Source organism: Hemitrygon akajei, chromosome 7 (genome assembly GCF_048418815.1).
Source record: "Hemitrygon akajei chromosome 7, sHemAka1.3, whole genome shotgun sequence".
Lineage (NCBI taxonomy): Eukaryota > Metazoa > Chordata > Chondrichthyes > Myliobatiformes > Dasyatidae > Hemitrygon > Hemitrygon akajei.
In genome coordinates, this window is record NC_133130.1 from 134176970 (window position 1) to 134197487 (window position 20518).

Consider the following 20518-nt stretch of genomic DNA (forward strand, 5'->3'; position numbering starts at 1 on the left):
ATGTGAGTCCAGGTGAGTTGAATCTGTATGTGCGTCCAGGTGAGTTTAACCTGTATGTGCATCCAGGTGAGTTTAATCTGTAGGTATGTTCAGGTGAGTTTAATTTGTATGTGCATCCAGGTGAGTTGAATCTGTATGTGTGTACTGGTGGGTTTAACTTGTATGTGCGTCCAGGTGAGTTTAACCTGTATGTGCATCCAGGTGAGTTGAATCTGTATGTGCATCCAGGTGAGTTTAACCTGTATGTGCGTCCAGGTGAGTTTAACCTGTATGTGCGTCCAGGTGAGTTGAATTTGTATGTGCGTCCAGGTGAGTTGAACCTGTATGTATGTTCAGGTGAATTTAACCTGTATGTGCGTCCAGGTGAGTGGAATCTGTATGTATGTTCAGGTGAGTTTAATCTGTATGTGCGTCCAGGTGAGTTGAATCTGTATGTGTGTCCAGGTGAGTTTAACTTGTATGTGTAACAAGGTGTGTTTAACCGGAGAAAAAAGCAACCTGTTGATCTTTAGAAACATAGAAAACCTACAGCACAATACAGGCCCTTCGGCCCACAAAGCTGTGTCGAACATATCTTTACCTGAGAAATTACCTAGGGTTACCCATAGCCCTCTATTTTTCTGAGCTCCATATCCCTGTCTAGGAATCTCTTAAAAGACCCTATTGTATTCACCTCCACCTCCGTCGCTGGCAACCCATTCCACGCACTCACCACTCTCTGCGTAAAAAAACTTACCCCTGACATCTCCTCTGTACCTACTTCCAAACACCTTAAAACTGTGCCCTCTCGTGCTAGCCATTTCAGCCCTGGGGAAAAGCCTCTGACTATCCACATGATCGATGCCTCTCATCATCTTATATGACTGTATCTGGTCACCTCTCATCCTTTGTCGCTCCAAGGAAAAAAGGCCGAGTTCACTCAACCTTTTCTCATAAGGCATGCTCCCCAATCCAGGCAATGTCCTTGTAAATCTCCTCTGCTCTCTCTCTATGGTTTCCACATCCTTCCTGTAGTGAGGTGACCAGAACTGAGCACAGTACTCCAGGTGGAGTCTGACCAGGGTCCTATATAACATTACCTCTCGGCTCCTAAACTCAGTTCCACGATTGATGAAGGCCAAAGCACTGTGTGCTTTCTTAACCACAGAGTCAACCTGCGTAGCAGCTTTGAATATCCTATGGACTCGGACCCCAAGATCCCTCTGATGCTCCACACTGCCAAGAGTCTTACCATTAATACTATATTGTGCCTTCATATTTGACCTACCAAAATGAACCACCTCACACTTATCTGGGTTGAACTCCATCTGCCACTTCTCAGTTTTGCATCCTATCGATGTCCCACTGTAACCTCTGACAGCCCTCCACACTATCTACAACACCCCCATCCTTTGTGTCATCAGCAAATTTACTAACCCATCCCTCCACTTCTTCACCCAGGTCATTTATAAAAATCATGAAGAGTAGGGGTCCCAGAACAGATCCCTGAGACATTCCACTGCTGACTGACCTCTATGCAGAATATGACCCATCTACAAACACACTTTGCCTTCTGAAGGCAAGCCAGTTCTGGATCCATGAAACAATGTCCCCTTGGATCCCATGCCTCCATACTTCCTCAATAAGCCTTGCATGGGGTACCTTGTCAAATGCCTTGCTGAAATTCATGTACACTACATCTACTGCCCTACCATCATCAATGTGTTTAGTCACATCCTCAAAAAATTCAATCGGGCTCATAAGGCATGACCTGCCTTTGACAAAGCCATGCTGACTATTCCTAATCATATTATGCCTCTCCAAATGTTCATGAATCCTGCCTCTCAGGATCTTTTCCATCAACTTACCAACCACTGGATCCTCACTTACATTGGATTAAAAAAATGTTTAAATCTTGCAATAAGGTAGTTGCATTTCTGTAACTCAATTGACAACAATGAGACATTCCTTAAATACTTCATACCCAGTGTTGGATTCTGGTGTTTTTAATTCAAGGTTCCTTTATTAAGAGTTGATAGAACAGGAAAGTTGAAACAGACAGTGATAGGGGAAAGCTAAGATTAAAGAAGAATGCGAAACTAAAGATGGCACCTAGCATAAAGCTGCTATTTTTATACACAAATATGAAAATTTCCATACAAATATGCTGACCAGAGGCAACCAATTAGAAGTATGCATTTGAATACCCAGTACCAAGTTAACCAATGAGGAAGTACTTATTCACTTAATGCTGCACAAAGAAACTGCCAGGGCTTTTCAGAATTGTACTTTGTATAACCACTAGTGCAGGGGTTTCCACCCTGGGGTCCATGGACCCCTTGTTTAATGGTATTGGTCCATGGCATAAAAAAATGGTTGGGAACCTCTGTACTAGAGGTGTATTAAATTGTTATGTGCATGTTAAGAATTACTTAAAATGCAAGCAAATAATTATTGTTAAGTTGCAAAGAAAATAACAAATAGTTTAATTTAAGAATTAAACTGTCAATCTAACACCAGTTAAGTTCTTTAAAGTATAGTAATGAGGAGCAGTGAAATGAAAAGCAACCAGAATGAATTATTTCAGAATGTTCTGCTCCTTACTCAACTATGATCCTCATATTTCTGAGGCCGCTCCCTGCATTTCTGGTGCCTTGTATTGTATTGTTTTAACTTCCACTTCTCTGAGCTCAATCCCCTTCTGTTTCTTCCCAAATGGAAAATGCTCAGTGAATTAATCTAGTAAGTGTGAATGACAATTGACGTTTGCTTTACGCTAGCAATTAGTTCAGTACCATCTTTGAAATGTTTACACAGCTCTGAATCAACAGTTTCAATGTTATTTTGCTATTGAAGCCTAGCCAGGACACTGTATGCTGGGTTTATGAAGGGTTCGGGACCACCTGGATTTCTCACATACTTTCTAAATTTGTTGTGAATTTGCTGTGGGAATATTGGGTTAGCACTGTGCATCCTCTGACTCTGTGTTGCTATTACTTGGGCAAGTACCTCAGGTCTGCAGTCCTGACAGGTCAAAGATAAAGATTAGTTTTATTTGTCACATTTACATTGAAACATAATGAAGTGCCTCTTTTGTGACAATGAGGATGGGCCAGGGTGGTCTGCAAGTGTCGTTATGTTTCTGGCCTCAACAAAGCATGCCCACAGCTTATGGATAGTACATGAATAGGAAAGGTTTAGAGCAGGGGTTCCAAACCTTTTTTTATACCATGGACCAATGCCATTAAGCCAGGCTGAGAACCCCTGGTTTAGAGGGATATGGGCCAGACTTGCAGAAAATGGGACTAGCTTAGATAGGGAATCATGGTCAGCACAGATCAGCTGGGCTGAAGGGCTTATTTCTGTGCTGTATGATTGGGCGCCTCTTCTGAGATTAGCTGTTGGAGTGCGTTGACACAGTAGTAATGCTCTGATTTCCATTGCTTGCCTGATGCCCTTCTGATGTATGACAGGTTCACTGTTTATGAAAATCTGCTCAATCTTGTGCCAGCGGATTACGTAGCACAGAGGGGAAACTCCAACTTCACAGACCTATCAGAGTGGGTGCCGTTATTTAAAGGTAAGTTTTTAATTGTAGCTGAAGTGAGGTATTTCCTTCATTTGCCTGCTAGATTACCTACTTACTGCCTGTTATGCCACTGGCATTTAGGATTGCAGTGAAGGTCCTCCATGTCTGTCTGTCCTTGGCCATCTTCTCTATTGTGCCCCAGTTGTGGTTCAGGGTCCTCATTTCTGCCTCTGTGGTACAGCACCAAGTTGTCTTTGATCTCCCGTGTTTCCTCTGCCCTTCAGGGGCCCAATGAAGTGCTGCTTTGATGATAGAGTTTGCATCTCTTCACATCACATGCCCAATCCATCTTTATCATTTCCTCATGATGTTTGTGGCCATGTCCTCTTGATGACGCTGAAGGAGAAGGGCAGGTTGGAGATCTTTCTTGGCCAGAAAATACGGAGGACCTATGGAGGCTCATGGTGCTGAATGACGGCAGCTTGGTAAGGTTGCTCTCTGTCATGCACCAGCATTCTGACCCATACAAGCTCTGGTGCAGATTCACCTTGGTGTGATGCTGCTAGATAGCTTTGTATTACTCTGTGTAGGCTGTGGATTAAAAGCTGCCTCCACACACCGTGAACAGAGTGGTATTGATACCTGATAGGATCAGTTATGACTGAATGGTGAAGCTGGCCTTCACGCTCCGGTTTCCTGTGTATTCCTACAGTATCGCAAAGAGATTCCTAGTCGGTTAATGTGCACTCATTTTTAGGTAAGGAAATGCAGCTGGCTTGCTTTCACACCAGTGACCCACGGATACCAGAGAAATTAAGGAGCAGCCAATCTACCAGGAGCTGTTGGTATTTGATAGTTCAAAGTAAATTTATTATAAAAGTACATATTTGTCACCATATTCAACCCTGAGATTTATTTTCTTGCAGACATTCTCAATCCATAATAGAATAATAACCATAATAGAGTCAATGAAAGACCAGAATGCAAATACAAAATGAATGGAATATTAAGAATAAATAAATAAGCAAAAAAAAAAAATCAAAACCATGAGATGAAGAATCTCTGAAGGTGAGTCCATAGGTTGTGGCAAGTGAAGTTGAGTGAAATTATCCCCTTTGATTCAAGAGCTTGATGGTTGAGTGGTAGTAACTGTTCCTGAACATGGTGGTGTGAGTCCTGAGGCTCCTGTACCTTTTTCCTGAAGGCAGCAGCAATAAGAGAGCACAGTCTGGGTGGTGGGGTTCTCTGATGGTGGATGCTGCTTTCCTGCGACAGTGCTTCAGGTAGATGTGCTCAATGGTGGGGAGTGGACTCCCCTAACCACTACATTTTGTAGTGTTACGACCCCGTAACTGGGTCACTTACCAGCAAAGATAGAGAGGTCCGTTGAAGTCTGATGGTACTATTTTTAAACGTTTTTATTTATAAAGAGGCACAAAAGTAAGGTTAATACAAACATTCAGATAATATACGTCGTCAATACTCAATCTAAAGCACAGGTATAGTAATAATCATCAATAAGAAGTAGCTCTATCGTTTTGTCTAGGGGTAAAAATATTGTCCGATGGAAATATAAAAGTCTCTCAAGTTCATGCAGGCTTTAGCCTTTTGGGGACCGCTGGGTTTCACTTGTTGGAGAGAGAGAGAGAGAGAGAGGTTTTGTGAGAAAAGAAACTTGCCCAGTCTTTTAGGACGCAAACCGTTGAATCGGGAACGTTGGTTCCCCGTTGTTAGTTCGAAGTCCTTTTCGGTGTTATCAGCCACCCGTTCCCCAGGCCAGGGGAAACGGCACACACTTGGCTTCCGAATAGCTTCCCGTTATCACGGGAGCGATGAGCGATGGTGTCTCCTTCTGGTGCGTCGCTAGGGGACTGCCCCCTGCAGCCCCTCTTTTATCTTGACTTGCAGGGTTGTAGATGTCAATCAGGGTGGGGTGATGCAATCCCCAGCCCACATTGCCCGAGGGTGTGCACATAGCCCAGTCCACGTATCCCTGAGAGCTGGCACGTAGTATAGGATCGCAATCCACAAAGGTGTCTCCAAGAAACAATGGCCAAATCCGTTGCTTTGTCTTGCTGAGGATTCTCTCTCATTTCCTGGGTCTAAGACCCGAATTAATAGCGATCTTGCGATTCTCAAGAAGGAGGGGGCTGGGATCATAACAGTAGTATTTTCTGTGCAAGGACATTGGTGTTTCCATACCAGGCTGTGATGTAGCCAGTTAATATGCTCTCCACTACACATCTATAGAAATTTGTCAAAAGTTTTAGATGTCATGCCGAATCTTCACAAACTCCTCGGGAAGTAGAGGCATGGTTGTGCTTTCTTTATAATTGCCCTCACATGCCAAACTCAGGATAGGTCCTCTGAAGTAGCAACACCTTCGTTAGTGTTGAGTGTTTGGCATATTTCAACATCACTGAATTGTTTCATATTTTTTGTCAGATGTGTCTGTTGAACGATTCAGTGAGTATACCCATATAAAACATGTTGGTGTGATTTTGTCTGATGAGATTTGAGTCTCAGTTTAATTACTCCTGTGTAGTGAGCCAGCTCTGACAATGCAGCACACTCCCAGAGCTCCTTTCTCCCCAAAGAGCCTTTTGCCAGTCCACCACTTTGTACAGAGTGTACTTGAGGCCCCTTATGGCAACTTCTGGTCTCTTTTGGCAGCTCTGTTCTGGCTTTTCGCAGCTGAGATGGGCAGGCTTTACTATTGGAGACAGACAAGATGTTCTGAAATGACTTCAGTTCTTCATTTCTTGTGATAGTTAAGCTGTTCAATTCATCTAATACAGCTGATCAACCACTGTGCTAACGTTATCGAATCCAGGATGTGGTTTATCAGTACTGGCCAATGTTTCTTTTCTGGTGACTGTTAACCTTTAAAGCAAACTGTTGTTAATCCAAGATGAAAATAGATTCTGATCTGAGCACAAGATATAGGAGCAGGATTAGGCCATTCGGCCCATTGAGTCTGCTCCGGTATTTCATCATAGCTGATCCATTTTCCCTCTCAGCCACAATCTCCTACCTTCATCCCATATTCCTTTATGCCCTGACTAATCAAGAATCTATCAACCTCTGCCTTAAGTATACCTAATGACTTTGCTTCCACAACCACTTAGGGCAATGAATTCCACAGATTTACTGCTCTCTGGCTACAGAAATTTGTTCTCATCTTTGTTCTAAGTAGACGTCCCTCTATTCTGATGCTGTGTCCTCTGGTCTTAGACTTTCTCCACCAGAGGAGACATTCTCTCCTCATCCACTCTGTCAAGGCCTTTCAACATTCAATAGGTTTCAATGAGATCTCCCCTCATTCTTCTGAATTTCAGTGAGTACAGACCCAGAGCCATCAAATGCTTCTTATAGGATAAGCCTTTCAATCCCCGGAATCATTTTCGTAAACATCCTTTACACCCTTTCCAATGTCAGTGCATCCTTTCTTAGATAAGAGGCCCAAAACTGCTCACAACACTCCTAGATTGAAACTGACATGCCAATCCAGGATAGAGAATGTCCATGGTTTTCAATAATGAATTAAACAGAGGGTCCAGTTCTCTATTGGGAAACTCTTCCTTGGTTTTATCTGGAAAAGCAGGTAGTGCTTGGCCTGTATTTTGCATAACCCAACTCCCATCAAAAGCACATTTCTTTGCCATTCTCTCATTTCATGTTTGAGAGATTACTCTGCATTGTTTACCTTTAGAATGATACCTACACTACAAAAGCAATTCATGTCACTAAGCATTTAGGAATACCTCGTGGATATGATCAAGTGCTGTGTAAGTTCAATTTCCTGTAATCATATGTATTGTTCAAAGCTGTGAGTGAGAGCCTGTGGTTTTCAAATTGGTCACATTTATATAAATCATTTTTTAAATTGTAGCTTCATTTAAGGATTTCCCTGAAGGTAGATTTTATGGATTCTGTGCTGGGGTTCCTGCCGCTATGAACATTCAGTTTCTCACAGCAGTTGTTGGTGCGGTTGAAGGAGTCCCACAACGGGTGATACTTGGAGTTGAGGTCAGGTAAGAAGATGGCGTCACAGATGTATTAGCTAGTTGGCATCTTCCAAATGTTGGACTAACTAATGTTCTACATATAACATAAATCAGGCTGCTCATTTCTGAGTAATTAATATTTCCCAATAGCAAAGGACATGCTTTCCCTTAGGGCTACCGAAATGAAAAATTGGTTACTCAACAGAGTGGTAATCTTAGTGTTTAAACATCTTTGTTACCTCCTCAAAAATGTCATGTTGGTAAGGCTGACCTCCTGTGCACAAATCCAAACTGATTATCTTCAAGAAGCCCAAACCAATCTTTCCCTTGTTTTACTCAGCTCTTACAGTTGTACCTTAGCCCTCTTGGCTGCTCTGGATATCCATGTTCTTCACTCTTTGCCTCGCTGTATTCTAAAATTGTTTCTTTGGTTCAGTGAGGGAAAAAGTATTTAAAAAGCACTTGATTTTGGCCCTAGGTCCATCTTCCTTCACTGTGTATTGAATCATGTCACTTCTACTCAAAAATAAGCAGTCATATCATTGCACCCACAAATATGGTCCAATTATCTCAAAACATCAGATCTTTCCCAAAACCAAGCATGCTTTCCTTTGGTTATTTATCTGGCTTCTGTTAGCTTTTGCTTACCTGACTTTTCAAACTGACATTTAAATCATTACAAATTGCAGTGTAAAAGTATATTTCCTCCGGTTCTCCCTGTCACTTGTTGGACCAATGGCTTTGCCTTTTCAGTTTCTCCACAGTGAGCTGGCACATTTCTTGTGGAGGAGGAGATAGTGCAGCCTGCAAGAACAGTTCCCTTCTTCAGTCCTTCGCCATCCGCACGTCTGTGCAGTTTATTCAAATACCAGCCCAGCGAGAGCCTCCATTGACCAGGTACAAGGAGCTTCAAATGATTTACCATCTTGTGCTGTTAATTCTTAAACTACAAGCTTCTCTCTTTCTTATTTCATTGTTTGGCTTTTGTTCTTGCCTTCTCCCTGGGGATGTGGAAGAAACCTGGAGCACCCAGGGAGGGAGGGAGGGAATTGGGGTGGAGGGGGGGAGAGCTGATGTGGTCACAGGGAGAATGTACAAATCTGCACAGACAGTATTGCTGGGATGCTCTTGTCCCCGTGCCAGTATCATTGTTGCTTGGGTATTCAATCTGGTTAGTCAAAGATCTCCACAATCTGTTAGAATCAAAGATTTCCAGTTATACAACGTGTTAGAGTCAAAGTTCTCCAGTTATTCAACCTATTATAGTCAAATAAATGAGAAAATCTGCAGATGCTGGAAATCCAAGCAACACACACAAAATGCTGGAGGAACTGAGCAAGCCAGACAGTATCTATGGAAAACAGTACATTCGACATTTCAGGCCAAGACCCTTCATCAGCACTGATCACCAGTTGTAATGCCTGTTATAGTCAAAGATCTCCAGTAGTACAACCTGTTTCAGGACATAGGAATTAGGCCATTTGGCTCATCGTCTGCTCCACCATCTAATCATGGCTGATCCTTTTTCTTTCTCTCCTCTTCAGCCCCACTCCCCGGCCTTCTTCTCATAACCTTTGATGCCATGTCCAATCAAGAACCTATCAAGCTCTGCCTTAAATACACCCAACAACCTGGCCTCCACAGCTACTTGTGGTAATAAATTCCACAAGTTCACCACCCTCTGGCTAAAGAAATTTTTCTGCATCTCTTTTAAATGGATGCCCCTCTATCCTGAGGCTGTGCCCCACCACAGGAAACATCCTTTCCACTTCTGACATGTCTAGGCCTTTCAACATTTGAAAGGTTTCAATGAGATCCCTTCTCATCCTTTTAAATTACAGTGAGTACAGTCCCAGACCTCTCAAACATTCCTCGTATGATAACCCTTTCATTCCTGGAATCATCCTTCTGAACCTCCTCTGGACCCTCTCCAGTGCCAACACATCTTTTATTACCTGAGGAACCCAAAACTGCTCACAATACTCAAGATTAAGCCTCAGCATCACATCCCTGCTCTTGTATTCTAGACCTCTTGAAATGAATGCTAACATTGCATTTGCCTTCCTCACCACCGACTCAACCTGCAAGTTAACCCTCAGGGTGTTCTGCACAAGGACACCCAAGTCCCTTTGCATTTCAGATTTTTGGATTTTCTCCCCATTTAGAAAATAGTCTGCACATTTATTTCTACTAGCAAAGTGCATGGCCATGGCTTTTTCAACTTTGTATTTCATTTGCCACTTGCTTGCCCGTTTTCCTAATCTAAGTCCTCCTGTAGCCTACCTGTTTCCTCAACATTACCTGCCTTTCCACCAGCCTTCATATCTGGCAACAAAGCCATCTATTCCATCATCTAGGTTGTAGATATACAGCATAACAAATATTGGTCCCAACACCAGCCCCTGCAGAACACCACTAGTCTCTGGCAGCCAACCAACAAAGGATTGTTTTATTCCTACTTGTTGCCTCATACCGATCAGCCAATGCTCTAACCATGCCAGTAACTTTCATTCAATATCATGGGCTCTTAACTGTATTTGCTACCCCTTTTGATTCTGCATCCGGAATGCACTGATACTCACCATGCTGGCTGTAATTTTGACTTGTCTTTTGCATGCCCTTCCCGACAGTCTGACTGCACGCTACCTTTGCTTTGTTTTTTTTACCCATCCGTCTTATCCTGAGTTCCTTCACTCCAGTTCCCATCTTCCTGCCAAATTAGTTTAAGCACTCCCCAACACCTCTAACAAACTTGGCTGTGAGAATATTGGTCCCTCTTGGGTTCAGGTGCAACCCATCACTTTTGAGTTGGTCATACCTCCCCCAGAAGAGAACACAGTGATCCAAGGACCTGAAGCACTGTCCCCTGCACCAGCTTCTCAGCCACGCATTCATCTACCAACTACCCTCACTAGTACATGGCACAGGCAGCAATCCAGAAATTACTATCCTGGAGGTCCTGCTTCTCAGCTTTCTACCTAGTTCTCTAAATTCATTTCAGGACCTCTTTGCTTTCCCTTCATATGTCATTGGCACCAATATGTACCAGGACATCTGGTTGCTCTCTATCCTCCTCCAAAATGTCGTGGATTGCCAATCCGAGACATCCCTGAACCTGGCACCAGGGAGGCAACATACTATTTGGGTGTCCTGTTCACATCCTCAAAACCTCTTGTCTGTTCTCCTGACTATTGAGTCCCCTGTCACTGCTGCTCTTCTCTTCTCCCTCTTTCCCTCCTGCACCACGGACCTATGCTCAGTGCTAGTAACCTGGTCTCCGTGGCATTCTCCTGGGAGTTCATCCCTCGCAAGAGTATCCAAAGCGGTATACTTGTTATTGTGAGGAATAGCCACAGAGGCGCTCTGTACTAATTGCCTATTTCCATTTCCCTTTCTCCTGACAGTCACCCAGCCACTCACCTCCTGCAACGTAGGGGTGACTACTTCCTGTAATGCTGATCGAAGATATCCTCACTCTTCAGTACAAGCCGAAGGTCATCCAGCTGCTGCTCCAGATCCCTAACATGGTCTTCAAGGAGCTGCAGCTGGATGCACTTCATACAGATGTAGTTCCCTGGGAGACTCTGGGTCTCCCAAGACTTCAACATCTGTTATGAGGAACACACAACAGCCACTAGGTACAGTAAGGATTTCTCCTTTATTCAACCTGGTATAGTCAAAAATCTCTAGTTCAAATAATGTGAGACGAGTTGTTATCCAGCAGGTGTTGATAAAGTAAAGGGAATAGTTGAAGAGCAGAAATGGTTTCAAGGGGAAGGTGAAGGAATGGTGGGAGGGGGGCTGTTTCATCTTGTGGTTGAAAGTCATTGGAATAATTTTGTTGTACAGCTTCCAGTTGACCTACACTGAATATGACTGTGCTCGGAATGACGTGTGTTGGCCTGACCTTGCCTATCCATTGACAAGGCGTTATACAGGTAGGGAAGATGCATTCATCTTGGAGCATTCCGTCAAATTCATTTCAGTGGCTTTTGAACTGAGCATTGGTCTTGAATGATCTTGTGCTAATCAGTATAAATCTACTCCATGATCAATCTAACCCTTCCCTTTTACACAGCCCATAACCCTCCATTTTTCTTACATCTATGTGCCTATCAAAGAGTCTCTACAATACCCCTATTGTATCTGTTTCTACCACCATCCAGCAGTGCATTCTGGGCATCTCAGTGTAAGAAAAAAACCTACTTCTGACATCTCCATAAATTTTCTTCCACCCTTCTTAAAAGGATGTACTCTAGTACTTGCCATTGCTGCTCTGAGAAAAAGAGCCCTGTCTGATTTCTGCTTCCTTTCTCTTGACAAAATGTTTCTTTTATAATCATTCCCCTGTATTTTCCTCCATTCCGTCTCTGAAGCACTTAAGTCTCTGTTTGTATCACCACTTCCCTTAGCTGCAGGACCATTTATAAATTGCATTACAACCAACTAGATGTGGGTGTAATGTAGGAAACGAGCTACGGAGACATTCCTACATTCCTACTGGTGACATTTCCATGTAGTGGCTGTGGAACCTTTTATACTCAATGGCAAAGGCATCCATTAATGAAAATATTGGTCTCAATTTGGGCATAAATCCCAGGAGGTTGTGAAAAGCCAAGATACTGTAGGTGCTGGAACACGGAAAGAACTCAGCATCAGTGCAGGTTGATGTTTTGGGTCGAGACACTGGATCAGGACCATGGGGTTTCTGTAGGATGGTTCTTGGAATGATGCCACCTTTTAATGTCCTGCAGCAAATACAATCTATTAACATCGCATTTCTTCCTAACTATTCTTTTATGCTCAGTAACATGAATGTGACACAAGCAAGGCACCAGCTTCTAATGTTCCTTTATATTTGTAAAGGAAATCATTTACTCTTGTTTTCTATGTTCACTCCCACAAAAAGAGATTTCAATGTCTAACAAGCCATGTGTTTGTCTAGGTGAAGCATACTCACAATCAATTGCCCAGGGAATGTTGCTGGTCTTCATCTTCTTGGTGACTGCAGTGTTGGGAGGTCCGTGGAACAAAATACGGAAGACTTGGAATGACGCGACCTTTTAATAGCCTGCAGCAAGCATGATCCATTACTCTTATATTCTTATAGTGTTCAGTAACATAAACACCAAGGGACCAGCAATTCAGCATCCATTCAGAATCTACCTCTTCCCCACCTTCATTGTATCCTCCTCTCTTTCGTTAATGGTGTGCAAGCTTTTATTTCTGTTGTTCCACAAAGTAAGCAGTCCTGTGGTGAAAGATATTTTGGTGTGATTTAAATTTGCAGAATTGTTGCTGTTTTACATTTTGATGCAACTGCAGAATTCATGCACTTGAATGCACACAGAACATAACATAAGCCACCCCTTTGCATTGTTCTAAATGTTTCAGTGTAAATATTTAATGTATTTTTATATCAGAGTATTGTAAAACCCTGATATGGTTTTGAATACATGTTATTTTGTATTTAAAATTAGGCAGTGCATGACCATCTTTTGTTCTAAACACAAAACGTTGTTTCTCTTGTACAATAGACTTGGAACTTGTCTTGATACACCCAAACAATAAAAGATTGATGTACAGCTAGGTGATTTCACATCATGATGAAGGCTGGTCACCTTTGAATGTTGTGCCTACTTTCTTTGTGAATGGGAATGTCTGTCTCCATTTTTCTGAGGTTTTATTTGCCTTTTGTTGTACGCACTAAAGAGCAAAATATAACTTCCTCCTCCAAAGCATCTACTTTTCCTTTTCTCAACTTTGCTTCAAAGCGGATGCTGCTCTTCCCTCCCCTTTCACCTGTACTCTTGTGAATAGTCAGCACACGTGTCAGAACCTCCCTTCACAGCTACCACCTGCAGTTAATGTGCTAAAACATCCCAGCTGATATGACAGGAATGTGTAATGATTCTGACCTGCACAAGATGTCAGCAAATGACCAAAAGGCTTGTGGTGGGACAAATTTGAAGGAGAAAAGGGAGATGGAGCTCCTGAGCTTGGGACCTTGATAATTGGAGGCATGGCTGTTAATGAGAAAATGACCAGAATTAGATGTACACAAGTATTTGAGAGGATTGTGTATCTGGGATAGGTTTGAGAATTAGGGTAGCAAATTCTACATGTTCATAATCTGTATGAGTGACTCATGGGAATATAATACATAATTAAGTACATTGAGGAATAAAACTGGGTGACAGTGTGAGCTATGAGAAAGTTGCAGAGACATTCATGGAATAGAAACATTATATTTTTCCCCCTTTCTATTTATTCACAGGCTCTGTTTGTACATTATATCTGCAGGCAGTGAGTTCCTGACTCCCACACATATTACAAATAACATTTGCCTCTGTCCCTCTTAATTATTTTCCCATTTATTTTCTTCCTGACACTGGCTGTTCTCAACACCTCTATCTAAAGGAACCATGAGGAAAGATTGAGTAGGTTAGGATAGTTTTCCTTAGAACATAAAAGATTGAGAGGAGATTTGATAGAGGTATACAAATTTATGAGGAGTATTGATAGGGTAAATGCAAGCAGGCTTTTCCCATTGCAGTTGGGTGGAACCACAACTGGAGGTCATGGGTTAAGGGTGAAAGGTGAAAAGTTTAAGGGGAACATGAAGGGAAGCTTCTTCACTCAGAGGGTGGTGAGAGAGTGCAATTAGCTGTCAGTGCATGCCGGCTCAATCTCAATGTTTAAGAGAAGTTTGGAGAGGTACATGGATGGAGGGCTATGGTCCCAGTGCAGGTTGATGGGAGTAGTCAGTTTAAGTGGTTTCGGCATGGATTGGATGGGATGAAATTCCATCTGCACCACCACTCCACCCATTCGTCTGTATGATCCACACTGTATGTCCAGGCGTCACCCGCACAGCACTTTCTCTGTAAAACTGCAACACTATATGCTGTATTCTGCTTCTGTTACTACCTTGGGGTAATTATGTTCAGCATGATCCACGTGCATGTCACACAGAACAAAGCCTTTCACTATATCTTGGTGTGGGTGTCAATAATAATTCAATAACAATACCACTATCATTACATTTAGTTCCCATCCTGGCGCCTAAACCATTCATACAATTCCAGATTGTCCAACCCCTCATCCTGTCCATCACTTATGGGGGCGGGGTCTGGATAGCCCCTTCTGTCAATCACATGGTGAGGCAGAACGATTTATTGTTCATGCTTGAGGGGTGGGTATGTGGCAGGGGTGGAGTTAGAAGTCCATGGACTTTCAATCATGTGGCAGAGGTTGTGTTTGACTGTCAAAACAGAACAACCATGCTTCAGGGGAAGATGGGTTTCGGTCCAAAAGGTCGATTGTACATACATGCTGCTTGGCTCATTGAGTTCCTCCAGTGTTTTGTGTTCAACATTAACACTGAATAAGCATTACTGTCGACCAGTGATGTGGTTAATGCTGTGTTAGATATCAAAATTCAAAATAAGTTTTATTATCAAAATACATATATGTTGCCATATACAACCCTAAGATTTATTTTCTTGTGGGCATACTAAACAAATCTACAAAATGATAACCAAAACAGAATCAATGAAAACCGCCCACTTTGGGTATTCAATCAGAGTGTAGAAGACAACAAGCTGTGCAAATGCAAAAAGAAGAAATACTAATACAAATAAATCAGCAATAAATATCGAGAACTTTAGCTGAAGAGTCCTTGAAGGTGAGCCCATTGGTTGTGGGAGCAGTTCAGTGATGGACGAGTGAGTTATTCCCCCGGTTCAGAAGCCTGATGGTTGAAGGGTAATAACTGATCCTGAACCGGGTGGTGAGAGTCCTGGGACTCCTGTACATTCTTCTTGATGGCAGCAGTGAGAAGAGAGCATGTCCTGGGTGGTGGGGGTCCCTGACGATGGATGCTGCTTTCCTGTGACAGTGCTTCATGTAGATGTGCTCAATGGTAGTGAGAGATTTACCCTCGATGGACTGGACCTTACCCAGTACCTTTTTGTAGGATTTTCTGTTCAAGGGCATTGTTGCGATGCAGACAGTCAATATGCTCTCCACCATGCTGTTTCTCTAAATAAATATAAGAAAAAAAAGACTTTGATACATTATAGCTCCCTGGGGAAGTGTCATCAGGCAGGGAGTCCAGAAGCTGGGGTTCAGATCAGATTCATTTATCATGTTTAATATATGAAGAGCGTTTGATGACTCTGAGCCTGTGCTCACTGGAGTTTAGAAGAATGAGAGGAGATCTCATTGAAAGCTATCTCTTATTGAAAGGCCTGGATAGAGTCCATTGGTTGTGGGAACAGTTCAGTGATGGGGCAAGTGAAGTTCAGTTAAATTACCTCTTGTCGTTCAGGAGCCTGATGTTTGAGGGGTAATAACTGTTCCTGAACCTGCTGGTGCGAGTACTGAGACCCCTGTACATTCTTCCTGATGGCAGCAGTGAGAAGACAGCATGTCCTGGCTGGTGGGGGTCCCTGATGATGGATGCTGCTTTCCTGTGACAGGGTTTTATGTAGATAGCAGAGAGAGCTTTCTTTACCCGCTATGGACTGGGCCGTATCCACTACTTTTCGTAGGATTTTCTGTTCAATGGCAATGGTGTTTCTATACCCGGCTGTGATACAGCCAGTCAATATACTCCACTACTCGACTACAGAAGTTTGTCAATTCAGGGACACAAGAGACTGCAGATGCTGGAATCTGGACTCGGCGAATCGAGCAGCATCTGTGGGGGTAGGTGAACGTTTCGGCTGGTACCCTGTATCCAGGCTGTTTCTGCCTGTCATTCGAGCCACGACAGCTGCTGTGAGGCCGGTATCGCTTGGACCGATGGGTTCCAGTGTCTCGATCATTCAGCGGTGCAGATATTGGTCCTGTTGCCTGCCAATCACTCAGTACGGGTGGGCGTTGGTCTTACTGCCTGCCAATCATTGTCCCCACGGCCAACCAATCATTCAGTAGGGGTTGTGGTGACTGTTGCCATTCACTCAGTAGGGCGATGTAGGTCGCAACGTGTCGACACTTGGTCAAGGCGGTAGTTGGTCTCACTGCCTTTCAATCACAGAGAGGGCGGGTTTTAATCGATCACATTTGCTCTGTGGGGGCAGGCTCGTAGGCTGCCCATTGCAAGTTATGATTGGTCACACTGCTTGCCGTGGGTGTGGTCAGCACCGGGAAGCGAGCTGTGGGCCGCCCACTGCTCGGAATCGTCCCCCTGTCGGGCCTGTGGACGCGGAGCGGCGGGTTCGGGTGCATCCGTGTGTGGACGGGAGGCCGGAGGAGCGGGACGATGGGCGCGGTGTTCCGCAGCGAGGAGATGTGCCTGGCCCAGCTCTTTTTACAGGCCGCCTCGGCCTACGACTGTGTTAGCGAGCTGGGGGAGGCCGGCCTGGTGGAGTTCAGAGACGTAAGTCCAGCCTTCACTAACTAGCAGCCCTACTTATTGTGTTACTGGCGGACTAGTACCACTGCCCCCTGTAGTGCCTCACTAGCTAGTGATTCTTTCCGCTGTGGTGCCTCATTAAGCAATAAACCCGCCATCTGTGGTTCCTTCAATAACTAGTAACCCTGCTTACTGTGTGCCTCACTAAACAGTAATCCTGCCTTCACTAAATAATAACTCCGTTTACTGTGTGCCTCACTAACTAGTAATTCTGCTTACTCTTGTGCTTCATTGAATAATAACCCTACAGACTGTAGTGTCTCACTAATTGCTCTGTTTACTGTGCTCCATCACTAACTAGCAGGTAACCAACCTTGTAACCCCATCACCTACTAGATAGTGGAAAAGTAACAAGGTGTGGCCATTGGTAATCTGAACCCATTGCAATTTATCATGTTTACTGCTTAACCGGTATCTTAACTAATGATCTTGTTGATCTATTACAGGCTGTTAGTTCCTGCTCACTGGTTATGTATTAACTACCTGCTGCAGTATAAAACTGATCAGTAATCTGTGACTGTGGTCAGTGTACCCGGTGCTCCAGTTGACTGGATGCTGGTTGGTTTTATTTGTGGTCATCCTGGCTGTCGGTGACTATATTATTTGCTAGTGGAGAACTCTAGCTCACTGTCTCTTCCTTTCTTCAGGAGTTTCTGCTGTGTGGGATCTGCCATCTGGAAATAAAGTAATTGGCAGCTGGCCAAATCTACCTGTCCCTATAATTTCATTCTAGTTCTAAGCCTGCAGAAGCTGTATGCTGTAGATCCACTTAAATGATTACTTGGGGCTAAATGCTATCAGATGTCAAATGCCACACATGTATTAGGGTGTTTCCTAATGCCAATTCTGTTTCTGGGCACGTGATTAAAACTGTGTCACAGTGTAGGATAAAGTTGGGTTGTGTGTACCTGCACATATTTAATGCAGGTAAAGTTACTCTGGCACAGAGTGTGTGTAAAAAGGCATATTTAATTATGCTCAGTAAAAAGGGGTGCTTAACAAAGTGAGCTTGCCTGGTTAAAGTAGTAGTCATGTTGTTGTCAGGTTCGTAAATTGAGGCTGTGGCCAGCTCTGCCAGTATGTAGTATTTGGAGGCACATAAGAAAACAGCCCATAGTCAGCATGGGTTCCTCAAGGAAATGTCTTGCCTGACAAATCTGTTGGAATTATTTGTAAAGAAATAGCAAGCAGGATAGACGAAGGAGAATTGGTTGATGTGTGTTTAGATTTTCAGAAGGCCTTTGACAAGGTGTCACACATGAGGCTGCTTAACAAGCCTCAAGACCATGGTATTACAGTAACGATTCTAGCATGGATAAAGCTGGGACTGATTGGTAGGAGGCAAAGAGTGGAAATAAAGGGAGCCTCTTCTGCTTGGCTGCCAGTAACTAGGGGTCTGTGTCAGGACTGATTCTCTTATGTCAATTTGGATGATGGAATTGATGGCTTCATTGCAAAGTTTGCAGTTGATATGAAGATAGGTGGATGAAGTAGAGAGGCTACAGAAGGATTTGGATAGATTAGGAGAACGGGCAAAAAAATAGCAGATGGAATACAGTGTTGGGAAGTGTCTGGTCATGCACTTTGGTAGAAGAAATGAAAGGGTAGACTATTTTCTGAAGGGACTTGGGAGTCATTATGCAGGACTCCCTGAAGGTTAATTTGCAGGTTGTCTGGTGAGAAAGGCAAATGAGATGTCAGCATTCATCTCAGGAGGAATAGAATATATCCCTAACCACTCATGATGTATTTCAAAAAGTCTGGACTCAGACCTGGCTCAAGCTGCATCTCCTTACTTTTACCAGGATTAAACTCTGTCAGCTATTTTTCATTCAGTTTCACTAACACACCACTATCTGCCTGCCGCCAAGGACTCCTCCACACTGTAAACAACTCCATCTGTCATCTTGTTATCTGCAAAGTTACTGATCATGCCTCCCTCATGCACATCAAAATCATTCACATTTATTACAAGGGTCCCGGCGCTGATCTTTGTTGAACATCACTGGTCATAGCATCTGGTCACAAAAACTGTCCTCTCTTCTATTGCCAATTTTGGTTCCAATTTGTCAACTTCCCTTGAATCCCAATAGCCCTCACCTTTTTAGACCATTCCCCAATGCATGATCTTGTTAGGTGTTTTACTTAGGTACATATAAACCACGGCCCTCGTTAATACACTCTGCTGACTGATGGGGAAAAATAAATCTTACTGGTCCAGGCAGGGTCTGCCCTTGACAAAGTTATGCTGGCAAACTCTGGCTAGTCACTGCCTTTCCAATTGATCATTAATCCTGCCCCTCTAATTTTCCAAAATCTTCTCTTCTTCTGATGTTAGGATCACTGATTTTTCCCTGCTGCCTTGCTAAAAAAGTATATAGAATGTCCCAGGGTTGAAATGTCTAATACCAGGGGGCATGAAGGTGAGAGGGGGTAGGTTGAAGGGGAATGTGAGGGGTACAGAGTGGTGGATGCCTGGAATGCGCTGCCTGGTGTGGTGGTAGAGGCAAATCCATTAACGGCTTTTAAGATATGTTTAGATAGGCATGTGGATGTGAGGAAGGTGGGGGAGAGGGATATGGGCATTTGTGTAGTTAGGAGGGATTAGTGTTTGTTTTTTTAAAATATGCTCTTTAGCTGGCTTGGCACATTGTGGGCTGAAGGGCGTGTTCTGGGTTTGTGTTCTATGTTAGCTGTCCTCGAGTCAGCCGATAAATTGTAAATCTTTGTCTGGCAAAGATTTGCAATTTACAACCTGAGCACCAGCAATCTCTTCCCCTACCTCTCGTAACAGCATAGGATTAATTTGGTGAGGTGTTGCTTTTTGGAATGTCAGATTGAGGTGGAACTTTCACTGTGTGTGGCAGGGCCCTGGGAAGAGTTGTTGAACAGAGGAACCATGCGGTACAAGTACATGGTTCACCAAAGGTACAGTCACAGGTGGTCAAGATGCTGAAGAAGGTTTTGGTACACTGGCCTTCATCAGTCAGGGCATTGAGTATAGGAGATGCGAGGTCATGCTGTGGTTGTACAGGTCACTGATGAGACCCTACTTGGAGTATTGTGTTCACTTGAGATTGCCTTGCTGGAGGAAATAGGTTGAAAGAAATTTACAAGGGTGTGTGTGCAAGGTCTGGAGGATGTAAGTTGTAAGGAAAGAATTGAATAGATTAGGACTTTATTCCTTGGAATGTAGAAGATTAGGGGGATTTGATAGAGGTATACAAGATTATGAGAGGTATAGTTAAGGTAAATGTAAGCAGGCTTTTTCCACTGAGGTTTGGTGGGACTATAACTAGAGGTCATGGGTTAAGGGTGAAAGCTGAAATGTTTAAGGAGACCATGAGGGGAAACTTCTTCACCTGAGAGGGTCATGAGAGTGTGGAACAAGCTGTTAGCACAAGTGGTCCTTGTACGCTCAATTTCAATGTTTAAGAAAAGTTTGGATTGGTACATGGATGGTTAGGGGTATGCAGGGTTATGGTCCTGGTGCAGGTCGATGGGAGTAGGCAGTCTAAATGGTTTGGCATGGACTAGATGGGCCGAAGTACTGGTTTCTGTGCTGTACTTTTTATTATTACT

At 43.4% G+C, this 20518-nt stretch overlaps 2 protein-coding genes across 5 annotated transcripts in view; both read left to right on the top strand.

Annotated features, from left to right (window-relative positions):
• Positions 1-13143, top strand: part of tctn2 (tectonic family member 2) — a 47742-nt gene extending 34599 nt beyond the window's left edge. For 2 of the 3 annotated variants that reach the window (XM_073052018.1, XM_073052020.1), the window contains exons 14-18: positions 3453-3559; positions 7401-7542; positions 8269-8412; positions 11365-11453; positions 12461-13143. In XM_073052018.1, the coding sequence (XP_072908119.1) occupies positions 3453-3559; positions 7401-7542; positions 8269-8412; positions 11365-11453; positions 12461-12582 (604 nt within the window). In that variant the 3' untranslated portion in view covers positions 12583-13143. The remainder of the gene's footprint in view (positions 1-3452; positions 3560-7400; positions 7543-8268; positions 8413-11364; positions 11454-12460) is intronic. The other variant, XM_073052019.1, reaches the window with a different exon arrangement.
• Positions 13144-16654: 3511 nt separating this feature from the next.
• The window catches only part of LOC140730936 (V-type proton ATPase 116 kDa subunit a 2-like), a 58742-nt gene continuing 54878 nt past the window's right edge, over positions 16655-20518 (top strand). The window contains exon 1 of one of the 2 annotated variants that reach the window (XM_073052016.1): positions 16655-16900. In XM_073052016.1, coding sequence (XP_072908117.1) covers positions 16784-16900 — 117 coding nt within the window. In that variant the 5' untranslated portion in view covers positions 16655-16783. The remainder of the gene's footprint in view (positions 16901-20518) is intronic. The other variant, XM_073052017.1, reaches the window with a different exon arrangement.